Genomic DNA, 24,617 nt, shown 5'->3' with positions numbered 1-24,617 from the left:
TGAAACATTAGCATCAATTCATGCATATTACAATACAACTATAGTAAACTGTTGACCTGATGTTAGCTGCCCACCATGTTAGCTTCCATTTGATTTGGAAGGAGTTGACTACGTGTACAACACACACACATTTGTACCCCAAAACCTTGATCCTAACCTTAACCTAAACCTAATACCAACCCCAGCCATTAAACTAAGTCCTAACCCTGAAACAACAGCTCTTGGTCGAGGTAGGGATTGAATAAAATGTCCTCACTCTCAAGGTCGAACACTCAAATTGGTCCTCACAAAAATAGAAGTACAAGAGCACACACACAAATGTTTTGATTTGGTATATGCATAAGAAGTTTGACTTTTGACAAGGTTAATAAAATGATAGCAAGTGAATGAGATGAATACAAATACAGAAACTGATCATTTTACTGGCAGAATGTGCAACTCTGTATAGATAAGTTTTGGAGAGACATATTGCTTTCCAGAACTTGGTGGACAAACAGACAGAGATTGTTAAAGATAAACAGACGGAGGGAGACTGCTTGATGGCAAATTCAATATGGAAATGCAAATTCAGAATCTAACAAATAATGTGTGTTGTTGTCACTTTATATTCACATTGACAAGTCTTCAGACAGCTGGACCAGGACTACAAGTTTGTTATGTTCAGAAAATGACTTGTCAATTGTTCTGTGTGCTGACCTGCTGTTGTAACTAAAATAAATCGTCTGTTGTCTGGCAGATAGTGTGCAGAACACATTATTATGCATCATTACACCACAAATCGTTGGGTGTCACACATCACTGGTACAATTTCTTGCTAAAATGGGTAGCAAACATGCACTGTCACAAATAATCTACACGTATCACAAGCTTCCGGTGTGTCACTATGCTACACCTCGGTACAGGCAGGGTTTGTTTTGAGCCATAACGTTACCAAAGAACCACAGCTCAGGTCATATTGATTGAAATTACATGGTTGAAGGTGGCAACCTAGTTGTAAGTTTCTCGCTAATGTGCAACATTCAATAGGATAGAGGGTGTGTGTGCTCGGCCCTAATTACATTTGCAATGTGACGACAAAGAAGCACTCTAAGAGTGCATATAGCTTCGCCAAAGCTGAATAAACCAGTCACGTGAGTTGATAGTCAATCGCGCTTTCCGAAACCTAACTAAGTGTTGTTTTTTTACCTAACTAACTTCATGTGGGGACAGAAGTTTATTTTGAAAAGACCATAAGCATGTATGTAGATGCACGCATATGGCAAAGAAATAAATCCCGTGAGTGCCCCAAACAGATGGAGTGCCATACCCATCACCTCCATTAGGAACTCTGTGAACTGAAGCATCCACGGCACCACACATAGCAATGTGTCCGTTGTGAAGCTCTTAGGGAAACCTCATTATGTCATATCACTAAAACTGCATTTGGGATCAAACTGAGAAGGGGGTTTGCACATATTTTAGATGGTAAACAAACCCTCCAAGCTGTACGCTGTGATAGCAAGCCACAACCTTCAGACACTGGCTCATTGACGCCTCCGCAAGACATTATCTTCAATTAGCACACATTGGTTCAGCAATGGAATTATACGTAGAGACGAGTAACAACAACTAACTGGACATGTGTACAACGGGTTGCTAGGGGACATGATACAGAGCAGAATGAAGAGAGACTTCCACTTCAGCACAGATCGATTACCCAGTCAGTCAGAAGCAAGAAACGAGGACTCCCGCAGAACAGCATACAGTGTATCGGGGCAAGCTGTGCAAGCCTCCTACAGCTTTCCAAATATACATGAATCATTTCAAACGCTTGTCTCTGAGTCTGACCGACAGCAAACAGAGAAACTAGCCACCTGGAACGGCCATTACGGCTAACTCCACAGAGATCTACATCCCTACATCTGTGTCACTGCAGGAAAAGACCGCAAGGTAGGATCATTAAATATGAATATAATGCTGCAACCATGGTTCGGCAGGCATTGCTATCAGTTCCCAGCAGAAGAGATATCATCTCATGTGGTAACACACATCTGTTTATCTCTTCTTAGTAGAGCATGACCAATCAGAGCCGGAGGGTTTTGGAAATTTCATATCTCCCAGAAGTTAAATCTTGGAGATTTGAGCAACTTGCAGTGCAGCAATACGGAAGTACACATTAGTGTCGTTATCACAAAGATAAATCTGTTCCTAACTTTCAAGTCCCAATTCAGTTTTTTCCACTTCTTTTTAAGTATTCAATGGCAGTGGATTGGGTTAGTGTGGTAGGCTGGCAGTCTAATAATGCTGTTCATGCTATAATTTTGCATTGATTAATATCTGTCACAGAACATCTATGGATTGAGCCTAGAGAGTCTCTTTGTTTCCTGCATGGAATCCTCCTATTACACCTAACCAAAAAAGTGTTGTTGCCATCTTCCAAACACTATTCATTCTATATTAAGAGCACCAATTTAGCATTGTGAACCCAAACCACATTGACAGACTCATGTATGACAGTAAAAACAAAATAAAGAATCTAAATTGATTTAGAAGGGACCAGTGACAGGTTTTTTCATTCCATGCATTGTTCTCCCATCTCAAAACCTGGTGCTTGCATTCCACACAATGCAGCAGTAAAACCTGTTATTCTTAAACTGGCCGAAGTTAGAACCTTGTTGGCATAAACCCAGTGTATTGCACTTCATCCAGCAGAACAGAGCTCTCGAAGAAGGACAAGATGGATGGTTGTGCTTCAAGAAAACTGGGGCACATTGCGTTATCTTTATTGCGTGCGGCCAACAATGCTTCAACACAATTTGCATCTCATGAAGATGCAATTGCAGCCAATGAATATCCATTAAAGAACAGGCTCTGCGCCCCAGCTTTCCTCTGGGTTAAACTACTCACTAACTGGGAGCATTTGGACACTAAATGTCAACTGAACTGGACTTGCAAATGCACAAAACAGCAAATGTTGAATCATTATATAATTTAATAAAATATATCTTATCCCCGATTACCTCACCTAAGGTCAACTTTCAATGCGACTGCTCCCCCGCCCCCGAGGGAAAGAGTGGATTCTGGCAGGCCCAATAGATTCAGCTGTCGTCTTCCTTGGCGGTGCGACAAAGTTGATATTTCATTTGAATGCACGGCGCTCTGAGCACTGATGCAGAGGCTATTACCCAGAGTGCCCGAGTGGGTTGGCCAGTAGGGCTAAGGCTGCACGCCGGGGCACTTCAAAGAAATGAAAAGTGCGCAAGAAAACAAAATATTTCTTATTAAATGGTCAACTGTAGTACAGGTTATATACATTCAAATTAAGTGTTTCTTTGTGGAAGCTATTCAAGGTTATAGACGGGCAGAATTGTACAGTCAACGTTTTTATGAATTTATTGCAGGCCTGCTATATTTCTTTATATATTTACTGAAGACATTATGTACTGTACTATACTTGATTGTACTTGCTTGTGTATATGTCCTCTCCCTAAAACTGTACAAAATGTATACATGTTGCCTTCTCAGGGAGAGACTGATCACAACAGAACTAAGAGGCTGTATGATATATAATCTGTATTTTTACATAACTTGCCTCAGATAGAGATTTGGTAATTCTTCCCCTCTGACAACGGAAGCCAAGGGTTTTAAACTGTGTGAAGTGCGATCGAGCTTCGGCAAGCAGAACTGTAGGACACAACAGCATGTGTGACATATTACATTATTGAGTGTGCTCACTCAGATTTAAGGCATATCGGATTCAAAATACATTCAGGGCACTGAAGTATGTGACACATTACCAGTCACGTAGCCGACCGTGCGACACTGATAAATTGGACACACTGCCTTTACAATATTGAAATGGGGTACCTTCTACACACTTAAAACCAATTATTGTATGCCCTTTCATTTGCAAATTGGAGTCAGCTGTAATTTGAACTCGCAGCAAAAGCAAGAAGCAGTGTGAAACTTAAAAGTAAAAGTAAACTCATGTCCTAGACCTGCTCTTAAAATATGTTTTACATTTTTATTTTATTTTTATTTTATTTTTATTTCATTCTTTAACATTTTTTATTCACTCTGTGTAGATAATGTATTGACCCTTGGGTCACATTGTGTTTTTTATGCTTTTAAATGTCTGCTCTGTTAAGCACTTTGTGATAGTACTGTCTGTGAAAAGCGCTATATAAATAAAATTCATTCATTCATTCATTCAAACGGCCCGATTTATGATAAAATAGAACGCGGCTGGTTAATATCTCAGTAGAAATGGCGAAATATACAACTTAAATGGGGCAGCAACCATTCAAATTTGAAATGAAATGAACAGTTGATTTTGGGAGCTCAGTTATTCTGTCTGCATTCCCGAGGGATGTAGTAATTGAGGTCTAGCGAGTCTGTGACCTACTCAAGAATAAAAGTGTAAAAGGGGAATGAAGACAGACGGATTGCTCTAGCTTTGCCTGCTGAGCCCTTTTATAGGAAAAAGAGAGAGGCCTAAATTATTACCACTTAAAGATCTAATGCCATGATTAAGTGTATTGATTTGCTAAGTCTTACTACAACTGGAGCTGCACATACATGCAGACCAATGGGATGAGCAACATAGGGTTTAGAATTCTTATTGAAGACAGACTGCCTGTAACGTGCATCAACTTCTCACTGGAAGTGTAGTGCAGCCAAGCTGGCCGCCATGTCTATTGACTGATGTGTCTATAATTCTAATGAATACCAGGACCACTGTGAATGCTCAATTCCTATTGGCTGGCAGGCGTGGATTAACTTGTAGTAACCACACAGCAGGTCGCTTTTGACGATAACCGTGATATATAAAAATCATGTCAATGAGAAACAGAATTAAAAATGATTTTAGAAAAAAACGGGGGGATTTCATCCTTCCGTAATTTAGTATTTTATCTGTAAATTGTATTTTCTCAGTAGAGCCTGCTTCTGATAACAAGTCAAGGTAAATGACTTACTACGATAACTGGCGACTATTTATTTTTTATTAATCGATTAATGTTCTCTCTAAAGTGTCTGACCAAGCCTCACGATATTGAGTTTATTTTGTATTGTATTTTTATTTGTCATTTTAGGGGACAAGAATATGACACCAACGTTGGTCGAGGAAGTGACTTTTTCAAAAAGCTTCAGCCAAACCATACTGTGGTCTACAGCTTCTCTCTAAGCCATAGTGCTGTGCCTGATATTTCAGTGACTTGGATCCCAATGAATATCCAATAATCGTTGATCTGTTGAAGCATGTTTGTGTAGAATATTTTAATAAAAACATGAAAACATCACGTTTCAGAGTAGACAAACATAAAACATAAAAATAAAAGATGTTGGCACTTAAGAGAGGTCAGAGCAAATGTTCAATCTACACACTTCTTTATATCCCCATTAAAACTTCAATTATCTCTTGCTGCAGTGTTTTGATCTAACAGGAAGTTCATGCCTGATGAAGATCTATCAAAGATAGCAAAACTGCAGCAAAAGATAATTAAATGTATCAAACAGTAAAGCGATTTAATTGTTTGCCTTGATATCTGCGTCTTTATCCAGCTAGTGTGCTGCTTATCTTCCTTAGACACTGGCAGTAGCTTCATTCCTTTGCTGTAAAGACACAACGATTCCTTCCCCTCAAAGTAATTGAAGTCTAATGGAAGCTATTTGAATGTGGTGGCATTTAAGAGGTCTAATTAGGGTGAGGTCTGACTTTTAGTTATCTTATATATTTATGTTTGCTTACATCGTACAGTGTGCCTCTTACAGCAGCATGAGGAAGACACTTTGCTGCTCTAGCAGCTGCACCCTATGAATCTAAAGTTGTACACCCACACTGCCAGACTCAGCGTGTCAAAATGTGACAGCCGGAACTCTTTACAGGCCAATAATACAACACATATCAGGAACTTTACTGACACTGGCTTTCCTATGGCTCTACACACAAATGCACGCACACCCATTATTGGTTTGGAAATCTGTGAGAGGCAGAGCGCTGCATTGATCGATATGAGAGCTGGTGTCAAAAGATCAGCAGAAACCAAAACGTCGAAGCTGGCCACTGTGAAGTAAGCCTGTTGTAAAGGCTGAGAAGTTCACATCATGGATGATGACCGTGTGTGTGTGTGTGTGTGTGGTATGCTGGTAATCAGTAAAGGTCAAAAGTGGACCTGTTCAGGGTTGTGAAAAACAATATATATCTTTAATAAGAATTCAGCACTTAACGCCAGTGTACATACACTGTATACGTAACCTTTAGAAAAACTTTCTGTATGTGTCATTTGTTAATTATTTGAGCTTTGGCCTTCACACTGACCCTGGCTGTGGCTGTGGAAGAGTTGGCCAGGAAATCATGATAGAAAATAACATTTTTTTTACATTTGGGTGCAAATCCAGTTGTGAGCCTAAAGATAGCTGAATAATAAACATACATACTGTAATGTTCAGTCCCGATACAAATAGATTACCTGGACTTTGGGTATTGGCCAATACCCAATAACGTTAATTAGGAATTGTGACTCCAGGTTCGATGAATATGGGCGTAGCCCTCTGATAACTGTTGCTATGGCTTTAGCTCAGTGCACATGAGCAGTCATGAATATTTCTTGTCGCGCCTTTGCGCTCAACAGAGACCTCCCTTAGAGACCTCCCGCACTTGCAACACATAACAGCCATGCGCCCATAGTTCTGTTTCAAAATTAAACAAGCATTTATTTGCAGCTGGCACAGATCGAGCCAAAGCGTCCCACAGCTGAGAGGGCTACTCCTACACTCATAGACTCTAGAGTTACAATACGTAACTGACTTGCCAAATCGCATATAAACTATGCAATTTATGTTGGGGTTCTATGAGGACTGACTCACTTTTGGAGCCAGCCTCAAGTGGTCATTTGATGAACTGCAGTTTTGGCAATTCTGTGTTGGCTTTATTGTTCAGCCTCGGAGGGTGCGGCTGGAAGGCCAACGGATGCTCCATTCCCCCTGCAGCGTAGGCTTGTGAGATGGCGACTTTGCACTGAATGAACAGCTGCTGTGTCTGCCTAATTCTGTGCATAGAACATACTGAGACAAAGCACACACTGGGCAATGTTGGTGAGACATTTCTGCCTCATTCTGATGAGGAAAAAGGGAGAGCCAATCGAGAGAAATGATTCTTGACCAGACTGACAGCACGCATATGTCACTCATGGGCCTTTCACAACAGTTTGCGTTGGGTGCAGTGCACATTGTGACGCATTGCGCCCTACGTTTCACCAGGTTGAACCAGCATTCTGCAAGCAGAGCGCTGTGGCCACGCATTGTTCAATATAGCGGAAAGAAAACATCATGGCGCCGTGCTAGCCATTGGACATAATGGGTTTCAGAGCACAATGCTGCCATTGTCGTTCTGGGTGCAAGGTGCTCAAATCTAGCTGATGTCAGGGCTTGGAGGAGCGCTGTCTTGACTGATGGCATCTTGAGAGCGATTTGGGCTAGCGGCTCGAAAGGGAGATGCATGACAGCGTCAGCGTTTGACTCCGAGGTCAAACCCCGAGTTTGACACAGGTCGGGGCCGGGACATCACCACTAACTCGCTCCGATTAGCGGGAAGAGGTTGATAACACTTTAAGGTCTGTAATGCATGTTAATAAGGAGGATTATTGCTCATGAAAATGTGATGAAATGACTGGGTTTGTGTCTACTGCTTTGTTTGTGCAGAGGCAAGCCACTGTTTGTGTTTGGGGAGCATGTACTGTGAAGATGATAGATGCTCAGTGGGAGCATTAGCAGACTGGCTGAGAGGAAACTGCTATTTACAGAAAGTGGGTGGCCCTAAAAAGGGTTTATTTTGCTTCCATTGGCACTGATGCCATTGTATTCATTGTATCAATCTCTGACTGCTATAGCATAGAGCTGCTGGGCCAAGGAGGGTTATAGTTTAAAAACACATTGAAGTGTTGAGTTCTTATTTAAACATTGCTTTCCTAACTTTCTAAAACATAATGTAACAAATACGTCTGAATAAATGTAATGAATTGTAAATAATAAATCGTACACCAGCAACTTTGAAGGAAATCTTCAAAATGATCAGAAAATTTGAATTGAAGTGTAAACCTTTTTAATGCAGCATAAATTGTTTAATATGGTGTATTGGTTAGCACTACCGCCTCACAGCAAGAGGGGCCAGCCTTCTCTGTGGAGTTTGGATGTTTTCACCGTGTCAGCATGGGGTTCTCCTGCTTCCTCCTGCATGTAGATGTAACTGTGAGAATGAATGGTTCTCAATATGTGTCAGCCCCGTGATAGCCCCATGAGCTGTCTAAGGTGTGGCCTGCTTTCGTTGGGATGGGCTCCACCCTGTATTGGGCAACATTGAGTGATCCTGCAATCCTGAATCCTAGATAATGGATTGATTGATGTTCGATACATTTAATAGATCCGCCGCATAGTCACTGATACCTTATTCAACCATTTGAGTCAAATATTGATTTTGGCCCGATATCCAATATCAATATCGGTGTAAAAAAACTACACAGATTATACATCAAAATATTCCTCCGAATCTGAACCTTAATCACAGTACCAGAGGTACATAACAAACATGTTACTGTTGTTTTGACTTTGATTCCCAGATGTCCGATCAACCTAAAAGAACATTAAGCTGTGTGTTTTTTTGAGATCTATATTTGTCTCCATGTTCCTTCTAGAGATCAGCCTCTTACTGTGAGCTATTGTAAGAAATTTGAGCAAAAAACTGTAGTTAGTAGATATAATAAAAGTGCTTAATAATTCATAATTGAGAATTCATAATTAGTCATAATCATAAGGGTTTTGGGAATGCATAATTAAGATAAACATAAAGTGATGTAGGATTAGTAGCTAAAAGAAATGAAGCTTCTGCCAAGTTGCAGAAGTCTAGCTTATATACTGAAGGACTATCATAGAAGGGAGTAAGTCATAACTGACAGGATTTGAATGTGTTAGCTGCTCAGGGAGAGAGAGATGTGAGATAGGCGTTTGCAGAATGCGTAGGGAAATTGGCCAATAGCAATTGAGATAGACGTAAGGGGAGGAGTCGCGAACGAATATGTGGGAGGTTTGAATTAAGTCTTTTTCTCTCTCGCGTGAAGGCTCTCAGACGACGGACGTGTTTTTTATACCTGAGAAGCTGAGTTGAGTTTTTTGCAAATGGGGTTTTATTGATTTAATATTTCATAGGAGTATGTACTCCAATGTTTAACTGTAATCATACTTGCATCAGTGGAATTAAATTCCTTATAATTGTAAACCAGTCTTGGTAGATTTCTTATTGGAGCGTGTCGTCTGCACAAAGCAGCCGGACACACGTGCTCCGGCCTTCTCTCTGTGGGGTGTGAGTTTCAGCCTCGACACTATGAGGGGCTTTACATGAACTCCCATTTGTTGTTTGACAATGTCAGCACAGTTAAGGTTATGTCACATGTGACTTTGATGTGTCTCTGTCTGAACTCTCTCACTGGTTTGAAGGGAGCGGGGTTTCTGCTGGAAATGGCACGTGCAGCCTAGCAGCGATTAGGATGCAACATTTGAGTCAAAATATGATGACAGTATGGTTTGGCCATATGCAGGGCTTCAGATATACCAGGGTCCAGAAACTGATCTTAATGGGGTTGGGGACATGCCCCCTTCCCCAAATATATATATTTTTTGATTTCCCTGACCTAAATGGCACCTTTTAGGATGTTTGGACAACAAAAGAGGAACAACAATAGCTTTGAAAGCATTTCAGTGGGCAGCAGCATAAATGGCCTGTCAGCAGTAATACATGAACATAAGGTTAAATGTTGCAATGAATGATCCACACTACAATCTGAAAATACAGATGGAAGCTAAAAAATGATCACAAAACATCAGAAAATGAATGTTGACATGTTCCATAACGTGCTCCCTCTCTCTCTTGTATCCTCTCGTCCTTCTGCCTTCAACATTACATTATTTCTGTTCATTTCTATCTTTGTCCTTGACTCATTGCTCTCTCTCTCACCTTGTGCTTTCACCTACTGTCTCTCGCTCTAACTCCTCACTTGCCCCTCCTGTGAAAGTTTATTAACAATAGAGTGAAATTAAATACACCCTCTTTATTTTATCTTTGTGCTTGAGTTTGCATTATTTTTATAGAAATGTGTCTCAAACGGTGCATGTGTGTTTTAGTGAGCCTGTAGGTTCCACAGTATAAACCACATACACATATATCTCTGTGGTAATAACAGTTCAAATTGGATCAGGTGAGATTTTGTTTTGTGTTGAACAGCACCTGTCCTGGACCCAGTGGTCAGTACCTGGTCCTCCTCTCTCATCTCCATCTCCATCACCTTCTCTCTTTCTCTGGGTTCCCTCATCTTTTATCTCTTCCATTCCCAAAAACGGAGCTTTGATTGGTCAGTCTCAGTGGAGAAGAAAGTAACTATATGTAGGCTGATTATGGTTGAAAGTGAAACCAAGTAACCGACATCACTGACCACTGCTTCACGTAGTGCGACTGCACAGGAGCTATTGTCAGATGATGTCTGTCAGGGGATGAATAGCACTGAACTCAGAGCAGTCCACTAGTAAAAGTACATGTGGCGGCTTACTGGATGACCCACCTGTCAATCAAACTGTTACCGAAGTGAGTCGGTACATCATTTATTCTACCAAGAAAAGCCTTCAGTGGCATTCTTCGCTCTTCTTTCAATGGAGAAATGCTATAACTGACACTTTTGAAGAATCTATAGCCATTGTTGTTTTGAGCAAACAGTGGCCTCTCGTGTCGCCGCACACACACACCTAAGCCACAGCTGTAGCTGGTAGCAGCTCCTCTCCCGGGATGCTGATTGGCCTGCGCACTGGCTTGCCGGACACAAATGCATGACAATGCATGACAATGCAATGACAAGATGGATTTTCCTGTGATATGTAATCCCGCGATTCTTGCCGAATCCCGGGACATTCTGAGAATCCCGCTGCCGTGCAAGGCAGCGTTGCCATGCCACTGTCAATCAAATCGAATCAAACCACACCACGCCCCGATCAAGCAGATCAGCTGTGTCACATTGCATAAACAATGAGGATGTTGTTTTCAGAACCTTAACTTTCAGCATTGGTTATTTTGTCATTGATATTTACAGAGAAATGCAACTAAATTTAAGCTTTCAGGGGCTTTTTTGACAACCGGCCTCTTCTGACTGAGGGAATAATGACTGAGGAATTAAGGCGGAAGTAGATTCACATTGTCACAATGTGACTTTGACATCTGAAACCACTGTCAACAGGCCGTCATCTACTGTACCAACAGTGTGTTGGTTTCTTCTAACCATGGCCAAAATCTTCCCCCCCCAACCTTAACCAAGTTATTTCAGGGGCCTGAATTTAACCACAAGGTCATATGCATTGTTTTGGAAGAGTGACGCATTCTCTTTTTCATCTTTGAGGCTGGAAGACCATGACAAGCAAACGTGGGCTGTAGTGTCCTCCGGGGGCCAACAAATAAACACAATACCTTATGTGCTTCTTGTTGCATCGTCTTCTTTTTTGTGCATGCTCAGCTCCCACAGCTTACTGCCAGGCTTTGTTCTGTTATGTGTCTCTGCCCATATTTCACCGCATGGGCTCAATGTGCAGGACACATTACTTGGGGAAGTATCTTTGCAGAATTTTAAGGATAAAAAAAAAGAAGAAACTTTGAGGAAATGTTGCAATTCAAGACAGTCTGACGGGGGCAAATCAACTTGAAATGAAAGACCTCGAGGTATGTAGGGAAAGAGTTCGATGTGATATGCTGTGTTATGATGGCGTGTGTGGGTAGTAGTGAAGTGAATATTACTAAACTGCAGTAAGAAAGTGCCTGATGGGGGCTTTCAGTCAGGCTCGGAATGAGGAAACATGCCTCACACTGACAGAATAATCCTTATTGATGGCTTCAGCTATCTGAAAAGGAGCTACAGCTGAAGCCCGTTCAAGGATAGTTCGGTTTTCTTCTCTCTGTTTTCAGTGGGCCGCGGCGAAGCAGGAGCCAGCCCTGCAGTGTCAACTCAAAAGTCTGTCACTGAGCGAGCGAGCGACGAAGTTACGTCATTGGCCGGTCGACTTGGAGTTTCCCCATTTGGTCGTTGCTCTTTCAAAATGGATCGGCACGACAGTGTTCCTCGCAAGTGATGTCTTTGCCTCTGTGATGAATCATTCAATCCACAATAACTACGCAATATTTGTTGCTCTCCCACACGCTTGTTCACCGAAGTGAGCATCAGCTTTGGCCCCGGAGGCAAAACAAAGTCTCCCCTGTGCCTCCCGAACCACGGTCTGGAAGCCGCAGCAGTCATGTTATCTTGATCTGTTTACTATAAGACCAACATTTAAAGCTCAAAATTGTGATGGGATGCAACTTAGGTCTAGTTTGTCAAAAGAAAGTAACATTAATTACACAATCACACCACATGTGAGTAATCCAGAACAACAAATTGTTCAACAATAGCACGCTAATATTGTTGAATTAAAATAAATTGAAGCAGTCCTACGTTATTTGTCTGGAATATAGCCCAAGCATGTCATATGATATCCTATTTCAGTGGTAGTCAGAGAACAATTATTACTGTTGACCGCTACATAAAAATTCAGAAGAGCATTTATCACATATCCCTGTAACAATCTGACCACAATTTATCACATTGACCAAACAGTGTTCATCCATGAACTAGCTTCCCACCTCGTCTTAGGTATAAAGCATACGCAGGCTTTGTCTTCATACATTGCATGGCTCTGGAGGAAGGCCCTAAAACCAACCACAGTCTAGCTGCTGCTTTAATCTGTAGATTAGAGAGACCTTGTCCTTCAACAAAAAAGTGTTCATCTAATTGGTTGATTTAATTACGACTTGGCAGTTTTACTGATGATAAACGTATAGAGCTGAGAAACTACATCCACATCCATTGTCTAACACTGCATAATGGTCTTAAATTGGCATGAAAAGTACATGATTTTGTGCCAGTGGGAAACCTGTGAGTAACATCTTCTAATTATCTGCACTATAAGCTTGAAGAAAAAAATCCTGTGTGCCCACAGGTTTGTTATTTTGTCCATCGTAATTCAGCTTAGCTGTTCCTGGCTTGTGGTCTTGGGGCAATTACTGTCTCTGTCTGCCCGAGGAAGCTGATGGATTGTCGAATAAATTGAAGGTTATTTGAGCGTAATTGCCCTGTTGCTCTTACCCGAGCAGCAGACGAGTGTGTACAGTCAGACCGGAGACTACTGAGCCTCCTGCGTTGTTCACAATGACTCCTGTATTGCTCTTCCCTGCACTTACCAGCACAGCAAAAACATCACCACTGAAGACGGTATGAAGTTTTTGCTCCCATTTAATCGGTGGAAACCAATGTCGATGGATGAAGATGGAGTGGATACTGTGAGAGAGCTTCAGAAGTGTTGATATCCTAACAAATGCAGCCTCTTATTTGGGCTGATAGTAATTGTGATGACATAATTAAAACTGCATTAGCGTGTGCTCATTAGTTGCACTAAGCTGCTCATTACTTGGGTAAGTGCCACATTTCTGCACAGATGTTTGGGCAGCAGGCATCTCTCCAGAATGTCTCAACTTTTCATTCAATTTGAAAATGAAAAAGAACCAAAACCAGCAGCACAAATGAAGCGAGTAGTTGAGACAGACAGAATGCAAATGAATGGTGTAGTTTCAAAACGTCTCTCTCTCGCCGCACCTCGCCCCCCATCACGAGTGTGTGCGCGTGTGCGGGCGTATAACAATATCAGTCTTTCCCTGAGATATTCAACAACAAAAGTTCCGCTGAAAGAAAGGACACGAAGCAATTGTGCGGCTTTGTGTTCGAACAGCTGCAGAGTGCCCGAAAGTCAGCGCTGTTTCATCGCACAGTGAGTGACAATTGTGAACACCCACTGTTCTCTTTGAGCCCCCCCCCCCCCCCCCCCAAAACAAAAAATTGAAAAAGAAGAAACACTGAAGAGAAGTGCGGGTTTGTGAGGTTGAGCGGTGCGTTTAGCTTTGGAGCACCCAGAGTCAGTAAAATGGTGGAGGTGATAGGCAGTGTGGGATGCCCAGAACTGTCAGGAGAAGGGGGGGGGGGGGGGGGGGGGGGGGGAATAGAATGGAGTCAAAACATGTCAGAGCATCGAAGGGGGACATGAGGGGGAGGCCACAGAAAACACAATCATCACATCTCTGCCCTTTAAAGTCGGTTTGGGATTTTAGGGTATAAAGTTGCTTCAATAACAACGAGGACGTCACCTGACAGATAAGGAGCTATTGTTCAGCTTCAACTCATTGTGCATTCACTGGAACCTAGAGTAGACAGACCCATGTCGACTGATTAAGACAATGGGCTACATCTCTTCCACATCATAAAGGGTGAAAGCATTATTGTCTCCCTCCTCCCACTTGGTTTTCAGAGGCACCAGCACTCCCTCCTGCAGCAGGCTATTTGTTTTGTTTTTTATTCGCGAGTAGAGATGGAGAACCTCTCAGTGGTGATTCAAGATGCTCTTGGATGCAAATTAAAAAAATAAATAAAAAGAATTCTCAGGGAATATTTGAAGGAAAATGGAGCAAAAGTGCTACTCTGAAACACTGGAGATGTCAGTTTGCAGCGCAAGAATAAGCCGCGAAAATATTTTGGGGGGATTTTCTGAAAATCCAACACACTCACAGATGCGCCAGAGGAGAAAAAGGCAACCCATAATGTCATTGCAAGGACTGCGCTCAACTAACAATAGTCATGATTTGCGGAACTCGCGGTGTTCGTAAAATCCCTGGCGGCAATCGTGTCACAACGACACAATCCTCCACTTACTTACCCATGATGTCTCATCTGCCCGTTCCCCTCCGTCCTCCGTGGCGCAATCCGCCGCACAGATCACGACTTCCACCGCGTCGCCTTTCCTTTCGTACCTATAGAGCCCGGGAGCTCTGCGCGTCTCTCACGCGAGAGGTGACTCACCTGCCTTCATATATATATATATATATATATATGTAAAAAAAAAAACTGTCTCTCGATTTCAATTAAAAAGGGAGGAAACCGCTTTTAAACTTTGCGCCCATGCTCCCTGACGCATGGCAACTTTCCAAACCCGTCACTCACAAATATCCATCAAGTGCCAAGTTGGATGTCAAACGCACGGCTCTACAGGGTTTTTTTCTCCCGATGCAAACAGAGTCTTGGAACAGGTGCCTGCTACAAAACAAACTATAGAAGAAAAATACAAAGAAACCAACAAAACGTCACAATTTGCAAAAGTTAGGAGGTGGACACGAGGTGGATTTTGCTGCGTGGATCGGTGCAGTCAGCCGCGGAGGTAGGTGTCCTCTGCGCAAACATCCAGTGGAGCGGTAGAGACGACAGGCTGCGTTCACGGCAGGCACTGGCACTGTCCGGGGCTCCTGTGCTGTGCATTAGCGAGCAGGTCTGCGTGTGCGCGCGCGCTCGGCTGCGTGGGAACGTGTGCGAGCGTGTGCAGGCGCGCGCATGTGGGAGAAAGGAAAAAAAGGCACGAGGGAGAAAGCATTCGATGCAGTGTTTAACAGCTGCAGGCATTTTTTGGTCAAATGTGAGATTTTGTTTTGTGTAGATCTGCCTTTTATTTTTTTTAATTTTGTTGCCGTCTCTATCACCGCCAACACAAACAACCCAATGCAGGAAGCCGTCTCCCCCGTTCCACCATGCTTTTCCTATGGAAGTCCATTATGCAGGTGTTGTGGAGGATATGCTGATGGCTCTATGTGGGCATCATTATAGCATGAGTGGGTAGCGGCCCGATCCCACATCTTGTTGCATAATTATTGCGGATGGCAAGGCTAAATACAAGAGTGCTGTTAGAGCAGGTATACTGCTGGGCATGCATTTTGAGACATTCAAAAAATGTATACTGTGGTGAAGCATTTCAGTGTCTCCCTCATTAGGGAGCATGCCTTTGAGGTTGTTTCAAGTCCCAATACGTTTTTCGATTTTTGTATGATTACTTTTTTTTTTAGCAATAATAAAAGTGTGTGTTGTTGGACTTGCTAACCTTAATACTTTGCTCTTTGCTGTAATTGCACACCTACCTGCTTGACTGCACCTTTTTCTATCATCCATTGCTACTCTGCATTGCAATTGCCTGGTGACCTTGGTATATCCGCCAGCTGTCACTTGTCCCATTTTTAAAGCCTTTTTTTAATTTTTGCAAAGCAGTGTGCCTTGATATGTTTGTGGTTATGACTTGTTGATCACAAAGCTGAGTACAAGTCAAATCCTTCTCTGTGTTTGTTCTCATCATAGCCTTGGATCCTAAGCGCACATGTTTTTTTTTTTTTTAAATATACCTGCTTTCGTGAAGTAGCACTCCTCAGACAATCTACTGGCATTCTTTTTCTCACGAACAAAAGTCCTACAGCAATGCCTTTTAGCCTTGGCACACAATTTAGTGACTTCGTGAAAGTTGTATGGGGGCATGACATTGAAAGTATGGCTACGATGTTCGAAGTGAGCAAGTGCAGACGATGAACTCCGTCTTTTGTCAGGCTTTGAGTTTCGCACTGAGAATAAAACGTGAAGGCTGTAATAGCAGCACGATAAAGCCTACGGATCTGGAATGACAATTTCAGCAATCTCCCGCGATGTCGGTGTTACGCTCACTTGTCCACGATCATTCATTTCATGAAATGTTCTGCCACACGCCAGAAAAGTTTAGGCCACTGATCGGAAAGGCAGACTGATTACAATTCAAAGCTTTACTTAAAGATCCTTTACGAAAGAAAGCCCTTTCTCGTGCCTTTGACTTCAATCTCTACTCTGCAAATGTACACAATCAGTGCACATGTGACAGCAAGCCATAACAAGGAACTCCTCCAGGTGTGTGCGGGACTCAGACCCTCAGCTCTGTGCTTTGCGATGATGGGGAGCTGCTATTGTGAAGCAGCTCCGGCTGAATTTATCGGAATTTCGCACATATTTTAACGATAGCATAGTGATAGCATTAATAGTGATAGCGATACTATTTAGTGCAGTGCAGCTCATCCAGGGAAGACGCTTTGGACAAGGGGCGACAAGAAATGAATGTAACAAGCACACGGAGTCTGACAGTGGCCCCGTTGCCTGGAGCCACTGTCACAAGGAGGCAGGGCCGTAAATCAGCAGCGCTATTGGTATCCCTCCCCCTCCCCTTCGCTTCTCCGCCTATTCCTCCTCCTCCTTGACCAGAGACGGGGCCTTGATGCTGCTGGTGAGGAGGAGGAGGAGGAGGAGGAGGAGAGTCGAACTGCGACAAAGTGCGGCGTCAGCACAGAGATGTCAGGTAAATACGAGGAGGAAGGGCCCCACTACAGATGAGGCGGAACAGTGGCAACACAGTGGAAAGGACAGGACAGTCTCACATGCCTGCATATCACTAAATTGTGAGAAGATCATTTTTTCTTACACACCCAATGTGTAGCATTAAAGAAGCTATTCCCACAAAGACTCTCCACTAATCTGCCTTCCCGGCTCATCGGAATGGCATCACCTCCCAACTGTAGTTTGAAGCCAAGTGTTTTGTATTTATTTATATTTATAGTATACTTTAACAGTTAATATATTGTTCAATTTGAAGAAAAAAGTATCGGTTCAGGCACCGTTCAGGCACCAGTATCGTTTTAAAAGTATCGTTTTAGCACCGGTATCGGAAAAAAACGCAAATGATACCCAACCCTACTACTGACATACATATACATATAAGTAATCACTCTGCGTCACCCTGCGTCACTCTCTGGCAGCTTGTGTCACTCTGCGTCATCCTGCGTCACTCTCTGGCAGCTTGTGTCACTCTGCGTCACTCTGCGTCACTCTCTGGCAGCTTGTGTCACTCTGCGTCACTCTCTGGCAGCTTGTGTCACTCTGCGTTACTCTGCGTCACTCTCTGGCAGCTTGTGTCACTCTGCGTCACTCTCTGGCGGCTTGTGTCACCTACTGACATACATATACATATAAGCAGAGGAAGAGTGAAGATATTTTCAAACATGTATTTTTGGATTGGACATTTTATGTCTTAATTTTAATATATACTTTTAAATGATTATAAAACGGATGATTTATTTTAAGTGACTATAAAAGTAATAATTTGGAAAGTGTATTATGTTTCATTTTGTTTCAAAACCAGCAAAATCATACTGAAATAAAATGAATGAGAAACAAAAAAGTACAACGTACTTACTCTAAGGATGCATACAGAGAACAGGGAGCTCCGGTGACTCAACTAAAATCATAAAACTGATTTATGGAAGCTGATCTGTCGTAACAACAACGGGTGTTCTCAGGAAATGTCTCAGGAAATGTGTCTCCGCCCCCTCAGCTCCGCAGCTTCTTGACGATTGCCGAACTATGCTCGCCTGCCACAGCTGAATCTTTCCGCTGAACTGACACAGACTGACGCTGAGTGACACAGACTGACGCTGAGTGACGCAGAGGTGCCAGTGCCACAAGAAGGATCTCGCTGTCTCTCGATTTCTTTCCCCACCCGTTTTCCAGGGAGACCCGCCCTACTCTGCCTCTGATTGGCTGGAACTCATTGCTTTCTTCACAGAATTGTTTTAAGTTTATTACTGATGAACAAGACTGGTGGAAGGTTGGAGGGGTTAATGATTTCAAACAGATGAGGATGTTTTTATTCAGACGGCAACTTTCCTTTATCGTGCTCTCATATAATATTATATCTCATACATTGTCAGGATTATGCGAGAATTTTTTTAATAGTGCAATGCATGTTGCCTATGTAGATGAAATATAATAACAGACCCGTTGGGAATTAAAATGTTGATGTGGTTTCATAATTAAACTTAATGTTAACCTTTATGGTCACACTGTATGGGCACACTGAGGAAATTAAAAAAATAAATTGACATACATAACTGGCTTCCACATGTGATAAGATTGTCTGTGACTTGACATTGCCTAATATGTATGGTAAGTGGATTTAAGACAGCATTGTGATGAAAGAATTGGTTAATGGCTTTATTTTTGTTGAGATTACCTTCAAAGTCTGCCATAGGTGTGTATGATGAAACCATCTCGCAAATTGTGTGCAAGCTGCTGCTCTATCATTATGCATGATGCTGTTCCCCATGTTCTTACTTTAAAGTACAAAAAGCTGCAAGAAGAATGGCTTTTCTCTCGCGACATTTATCTCTTTGAGGATTAAAGTTGACATCAAAACTCTCAACATGTGTCAGTGCTCTGTAGCTTCGGTGTGATTGGGGAAAGGATCTGTTCCTGATTCTGTGGAATCTGTTGCAAGTTTATGTCGGGGGGTAAAAACTTTTTGTCATATCTGGGACAACAAAATGAATAACAGATGTTAAATGTCTCAACTGGGCAGCCATCATTCTTTATCACTACACCCCTGCTGATGTGAAACATTACTGTCTGAAAATGATCATGGGAGAGTCTGAAGAAGAGAATAATGAGCTGCATTTTGATTTTTAATGCAGAACCCAAACTTTGAACTGATGTTCTATTGTTACATTTGAGCTGAAATGTATTGGCAATGCAAAGTACATTTCTAGGCTATAAATAGTTGTGTATTCTGTTCCATGTGACGCAGAAAAATACAGATCAGGAGAAAACATGATATATATATTTTAAACTCAGCAAAAGCGAGTTTGATTGAATAACATTTCTCAGCGCTCTGAAACATGAAACAGTTGCTGTCAGTCTCACATCATCAAAGTGCAAAGGCTTGTTTCTAGACTCCATTATTCCCACCAACATTCAACGGGGAGGAAACTCTTCAAGAGGCAGCAGAGATAAGAGCATCTCTACATTGAGTTCACAATGCTGTGCAGCCACCAGACGTTTAAGTAACCCCTCTTCCCATTCAAAGGTCCAGCCGTGTTGTTGGGCTCATTCACATGAATGGAGCAATGGAAATAGCTTGGCTATTGGTTCATTTTACAACTTTTAGGATCTAAGGATTTATAAGTGATATTCATGTGTTTGAACTGGGAAGATGTTTTACAGACAAAAAAACAATTAAAATCTGCTGAGTTATAGACATCTCTTCATCAATGTAAGTCTATGGGGAAAAGTATTTATAGGCACATGCATCACCTGCAGGGCCTGGAAATTGTAATTCCACCATTTGGCAACTGTATGTAAAATATACTTCAAACCGCGGCACTCTTCCTGGGGGTTTGGTTGGACTGTTTACGGACTGTTGAACTGCATTCAACCAAAGCCTGCTCCAACATGATTGGTCACTACTACTCGGACTACAAACGGAGACCAGCATGTCACATTTCCTACAGAGTCTACATATGAATCTGGGATCTGTTTGTAGACATTAGTACTTCCCCTGCGGAGTTATTCCCTGACAATCATCACCTTTCCTGTTCCGAACATGTTTCCACCCTGCCAGTCAGCTCCCTGCATGTTCACCTGCCCGATGAGCTTCTCCACCCATCTCTCCATATCTGCCCTTCATCCCCCTTTTTAGAGTATTTTGTATTTTAATGCTGTGTTCCAGTCAACTCGGAGGTCGTCATTTTTCCCAGTTGAAATTTTCCAACTTCCATCCTCCAAGCGTTCCAGGTCCACGACTTCAGGTTCTTTAAGTTCCTGTCGCCTGGAGTCTTTTGCATTTGGTTCCACCCGCTCCACTTCATCACAATGTATCAAAGACTGACATTCTAATGACTGACAATACAATTAATTGCTCAAAATTGTTGTTGATTAATTTTCTGTCAATAGATATATCAGTCTCGGCTCTACTCAAATTAATAATACTTGACATTTGAAACACCCAACGACTTGTCTTCCAAAGGAAACTGTTATTATTTTTGGGCCGTTTTCATCGGAATATGGTTGACAGAGAGGTGTGTGGATGATCCACACTTATAGGGACATTGTCATGATCACTGGTTGCCTGGCAACACTGTGAATACGACTCCAGGAAGTATTTGTGACTGATCGCTGACTGAGAAGGAATAGTGACCTTATAAACACACAGATGTGTACAGATTCAACAAAAGATATGCAATGTGTTCATTAGTGAGATTTACAGGTGTTGGTAGTATTGCTCATGTGTTGACTGAATTTAGACAGCTGTTTCCCCTCATTGAAGTCTTTTAATAAATAAACCAAGCTGACTCGCCACAAAGAACATTTTCTAATGTGGTTAACGATTATTCTAAAGAAACAATTCATTGAGCTTTAGAGCTAATTGGATTGGTCACTTTATTTCCCTGAATGCAATATCCAAAGTCTTGATAAAAGTCTTTTGGTCTCCAGTTGATCTGTGCTTAAAGTTCCAGCGTGTAGGATTAGGACTAATGACCATGGCCGTACCCACCATTGATCGGACTTCAGTATTTTATGACTAAAAATAACTTGACTTTGGTTCGGCTAAGATGTCGGACTTGCTCATCTTGTCACATTGCCTGTGTCCGTGTTAGTTTCGCTTCCTCCCCTACGTGGCCGACATGCGTCTACTTTCTTCAGGTTTTGGGAGGTGGAGAGACACGGGACAAGATGAGGAGAACCAGAGAAAAAGAAAGAGAGAAGGTGATGGAGATGACAGAGGAAGAGCAGGTACTGCTAAATGTGCCCAGGATATGGATTTGCATTAAGCTGCTCAACACAAGCAAAAACTCACTTCATAATAAGAGATTACCAGTGGCATTTGTTTGCTATTTCTCCAATTCAAACAATGTAGTTACCACAGAAATATACATGTTCTCTGGATTATATAGGCTCAATTTAAGAACACAAACACCAAGCATAATTGTAGTGCAATAACTATATATTACAATTGTAAAACACACATTTTGCTTATGTTTATGTGCCGTTTGAGACAAATCCATAATGATGCAAACTCAAACACAAAGATGAAACGATTAATGTCATTTTAGAAAACTATTTTTCAACACATGTTGACAGGAGAGACAAGTGAGGAGTCAGAGAAAAGGACAGGCGGAGAACATAGAGGGTGAGCGAGAACACGACTGTGCATTTCCTCTGACTTGAACACTGTAATCAGACATTGTCAACATTCATTTTCAAATGTTGTACATCATTTTAGCCTCTTCAGTATATCCAGAGTGTAGTTTTGATCATGCATTGCAACATATAACTTTATGAATCCTCATTACTGCTTGACAGATTATTTACGCTACCCCCCCACGGACATTTGAAAGCTTTCGTTATCTATTTTTTGCTCTCCTAACATTTTAAAAAGCAACATATTTACATCACGAAAAACTAAAAAATATATGGTCTATATTTTGGCCAATTATACACGTTTTGAAAGTGACTATACTTACTCAATGATAAATGTAAGGGTTATAGGATGCTGTTCATTCCATGAATCCACCAGTGACATCTACTGTCATAGTTGGTTGGCAGATACTCAGAGATTGCTGAGGTGATTTATTTTATTTATTTCTTTTTGAATTTGTTGAGGATAAGGAATCAAGGACTTCCTTTTCAGCGAACTGATAAAAGCAGAACCTCTCGCTTTGTGTACTGTATGTGGAGCTGGAGAGGAAGTTTCAGTTTTTCAATTTGTACCATTTCATCCAGGGTAATCTTAATAGAATCTTCAGTGTGTGTGTGTGCGTGTGTGTGTGTGTTCGAACGAGCCGAGACAGAGAGAAACGCAGGGAAAGACAAAGCGAGAAGAAGCTATTTCTCATCAATCTAACAGACAGTCATCAATGTACATTTGTATGGCTCTCTCGCGGCAAACAGTCTAAGTGTACTTAAGTTGTAAAGCACTTGGAGGCAACGGCTGTTTTTGCTGTTTGAATTAAGGGCAGCTAGAAAGCTATTCACTTTCACCGTGCATCAAAAACCTTCCACTGCGTGCTGAGAAACCATAAGCGAGCGTGTCATTTAACGATTCAAAGTGAAATGTTAATCACAGGATACATGTCAGTATTCCTATTTTTGCACATTGTGTCTCTAAGTGGGAGTCTACACTCATGATGTACAGGCATAAAAGCTGCAGATTTGGTTGCTAGGTTGCAGACTCATGAACGTGTGCAGTGCCAGACATAAGAGGGGAACCAGCAACCGAGAAGCAGCAGCAGCAAAAATGAATTTGCTCGGTGTTGTTTTCCTCCGTCCACACACAAACACTCTCCACCTTTAGTAATCAGTAGCAACTGAAGAGAGGCCAATTTTCTGCACTTTGTTGTCTACGTGTGTGCTTTATAGTCTTTATTAGCTTTACTGGAGGATGAAACCAAGCATTTATTGTGTTCAATGTAAGATTTTTTCTTTTTGTCACATTCAGTTATTTAGATATACATTGACAGAAACCAGAAAATGCATTCAACTTAAACTGCTTACATGCCGCACTACGTGGGTGGTTTTAGCAGCACGAAATCAATTTGACAACTTAAGACAGGCCAAACCTTTATGTATATAACTTCTGCCTGCAATCATCAATCAGGTCCACAGGGTGTCTGCAGGCAGGAGCCACACCTCAGCCTCCTACTGCATGTCAACCCAACAGCTTTGTCAGACTTGAGCAGAAAACCAGGAGAGGTCTGACTTTGTTTCTCTTTCATGGCTTACAGTGAACAAACAACAACACTCTCCTCGCATGTTCCATTTTTTGTTAACCATGGAAACGAACAGACTAGATTATAGCCTCTATACATATATGGAATAAGTGGGATGTGGAGAATAATACTGCATATGTTTCCACATGTGCTCATGTCTGGGAAAAAAAAAATCAAATCTTTTGTACATAAGCTCTCAGGGGGGAAACTGCAATGTCTCACCAGGTGATCGCAAACCAGCATGTTATGAATTAAGCTGGATGTGGCTTATTTGTATAATTGTATTTAACAATAAAAGGAAGCATTCAGTGCAAATGTGTCAAATGCAAATAAATAAATATACGGTCAAAAGGCCTAGAATGGATTCAATGAGTGATACCTTAAGCTCTTAAAGCTCCAGGACACAGAAAACATATTTCAGGGAAAGTTTAACCAAGACCTTGAAGTGAAAAGATGTAATGGCCGGGTGGAGACACTGATGTCATTTGTGGCAATATTTCTACGTTGAAAACGTTGACTCCATTACCTTCTCCCGTTGCGTTACAATGGTACCGCTGGCTTCAGTATGATGATTTCACAGTGGCAAGTTTTCTCTTCTCTTCATAACGGCCACTGCAAATTAACCCAACATTTCAAATTCTCAAAATGAATTATCATTATAATGATCATTAATATTATAAATATCTATAGATACACCATTAAAACTATTACTTTGCAGAACTCAGGTTTAAACACGTGTTAAAATCATGGCCAAATCAAATTTGGCGGCCCTGCCTGACCGGCTGCACAAAACGCGCCGGCAGCAGCATGGAGTGCCTTTTGGATGAATCAGAAACAACGCGGTGCCCTAAGTCAGAGGACAGAGCTTGAGTGTTAGTTTCAGTTTTCCACCACTGATTAAAAGAAGCGCATAACTTTGTGTCATCCACAGAGTCAGACGGTAATACACTGCAGTTTTTTTTCTCCTTATAATTTTTTTCGTCTTTTCTCACAATATTGCCACTTCACATGAATGTGCAGAAGGCTTTGAACATGAGCAGAACATCTTGCTGAGAAAACATATGAGCTAACAAAGTACAGTGGATTCTATATTCACTTC

At 41.8% G+C, this 24,617-nt stretch overlaps 1 protein-coding gene across 1 annotated transcript in view; it reads right to left on the bottom strand.

Moving 5' to 3' along the window:
* Positions 1-10,340, bottom strand: part of LOC306792352 (leucine-rich repeat transmembrane neuronal protein 4-like) — a gene marked incomplete at its 5' end in the record, with an annotated part of 40,827 nt that extends 30,487 nt beyond the window's left edge. The window contains one exon of the mRNA XM_079289423.1: positions 10,256-10,340. Within this exon, the coding sequence (XP_079145549.1) occupies positions 10,256-10,340 (85 nt within the window). The remainder of the gene's footprint in view (positions 1-10,255) is intronic.
* Positions 10,341-24,617: the final 14,277 nt, after the last annotated feature.

Source organism: Melanostigma gelatinosum (assembly GCF_949748355.1).
Source record: "Melanostigma gelatinosum genome assembly, chromosome: 18".
NCBI lineage: Eukaryota > Metazoa > Chordata > Actinopteri > Perciformes > Zoarcidae > Melanostigma > Melanostigma gelatinosum.
Note: the sequence above shows the minus strand (reverse complement) of the source record. Positions and strands in the feature narration are given on the sequence as shown.